This window comes from Austrofundulus limnaeus, unplaced genomic scaffold, assembly GCF_001266775.1.
Source record: "Austrofundulus limnaeus strain Quisiro unplaced genomic scaffold, Austrofundulus_limnaeus-1.0 Scaffold1720, whole genome shotgun sequence".
In the NCBI taxonomy this organism is placed as follows: domain Eukaryota; kingdom Metazoa; phylum Chordata; class Actinopteri; order Cyprinodontiformes; family Rivulidae; genus Austrofundulus; species Austrofundulus limnaeus.
In genome coordinates, this window is record NW_013954122.1 from 26,352 (window position 1) to 27,687 (window position 1,336).

The 1,336-nt window shown below is 42.2% G+C and overlaps 1 protein-coding gene across 2 annotated transcripts in view; it reads right to left on the bottom strand.

Moving 5' to 3' along the window:
- tbc1d32 (TBC1 domain family, member 32) overlaps positions 1 to 1,336 on the bottom strand; it is a gene marked incomplete at its 5' end in the record, with an annotated part of 47,077 nt that overhangs the window by 8,934 nt on the left and 36,807 nt on the right. For both annotated transcript variants that reach the window (XM_014033385.1, XM_014033386.1), the window contains 1 exon segment: positions 483 to 605. In XM_014033385.1, the coding sequence (XP_013888839.1) occupies positions 483 to 605 (123 nt within the window).

Genomic DNA, 1,336 nt, shown 5'->3' on the forward strand with positions numbered 1-1,336 from the left:
AAACCTTCAGGGTGGATATAGCTCGCTAGCAGCCTCGCACTGAGGACCTATCCACGTCATCATTTACCCAGAATGCTTTGCGTGTAAATAAAATGGACCCGTCCGTGTAATTTTTTTTAAATTTTAGTTGAAAAATGATAAAAACTAAACAGCCTACAGTATTTTTTCAGTCTTTATTTTACAGATAAAATATATGTTTATCAAATAAAGTCTAATGTTACAACTAATCGGGGATCCCTTTAAAGACAGCAGACCCTGAGCTTTAGAAAAGCGAGGAGTATTAATTTGACATTTTCACTGAGCCTGCTGAACATGTTACTGGGCTCTTTATTTTGAAGCCAAACCCAATGTTTTGTACATCTAAAACTTAAGGCTAAGGACAGCCATACMAACTCACACAGTAAAACCACAGAAACTGTTGACCAGAAACAACAAAACCAAACTTTCACATGATAAATTTTCAGGTAAGTGTTCCTTCCTACCCCTCGGTGGTATCTTGGTTGGACACGTTCTCCCTCTGACTCTGCAGCAGCATCAGGCAGATGTTATATTGGCTCTCCAGCAGCAGGAAGGAGTCCAGACAGCAGCACAGCACACTGAGCAGTCTGCAGCACAGCAACACAAAACAAGCTAAAAACAAAGACATGGAATTACAGAGGAGGACTGTCAGGCTGAGATACTGCAGCAGAACAGGACTATAGAGAATTATAAACCTTTATTTAGTACAAGCTACCCTGCAGGGTGGAAACACCAAGGCAAAGACCCCATTTGGACGTAGACAAGTACTAGGTCAGCCAACAGTTCTTCCACAGCAGCTTGTCAAAGCCAATTGAAGGCTTTGTTAAGTAGGAGCCCTTGGGAAAACGTTCATGCTTGGTTTTCAGTGGCTGGTAATGACACCAGGCTCCAACAGGCACAGAAGCTCCAGCAGTGGTTTTAAATAGGAAAGTAGCAGCAAGAGAAAAAAAAACTAAGCCCTGTGGTTTAGACCAGCATCCTTGACTTGAAGAGATTAAAATGATGTTATAAATATTAAACAGCCTCTTAGCTGACTTGCTGCAGCCTTTTATTCTCATCTTGTGTGATCAAATATAATCAGATTACAGAATATTCTCACATTGTCGGATTGTACCATTGTGTTTCTGCGGCTGTACAGCCGCAGAATGGTACAATCCGACGATGGTACTTGCATGGAGGGTAATGACTCTCCATGCAAGTGCCATTGTCGGATTGTACCATCGTCGGATTGTACCATCGTCAGATTGTACCATCGTCGGATTGTACCATCGTCGGATTGTACCATCGTCGGATTGTACCATCGTCAGATTGTACCATC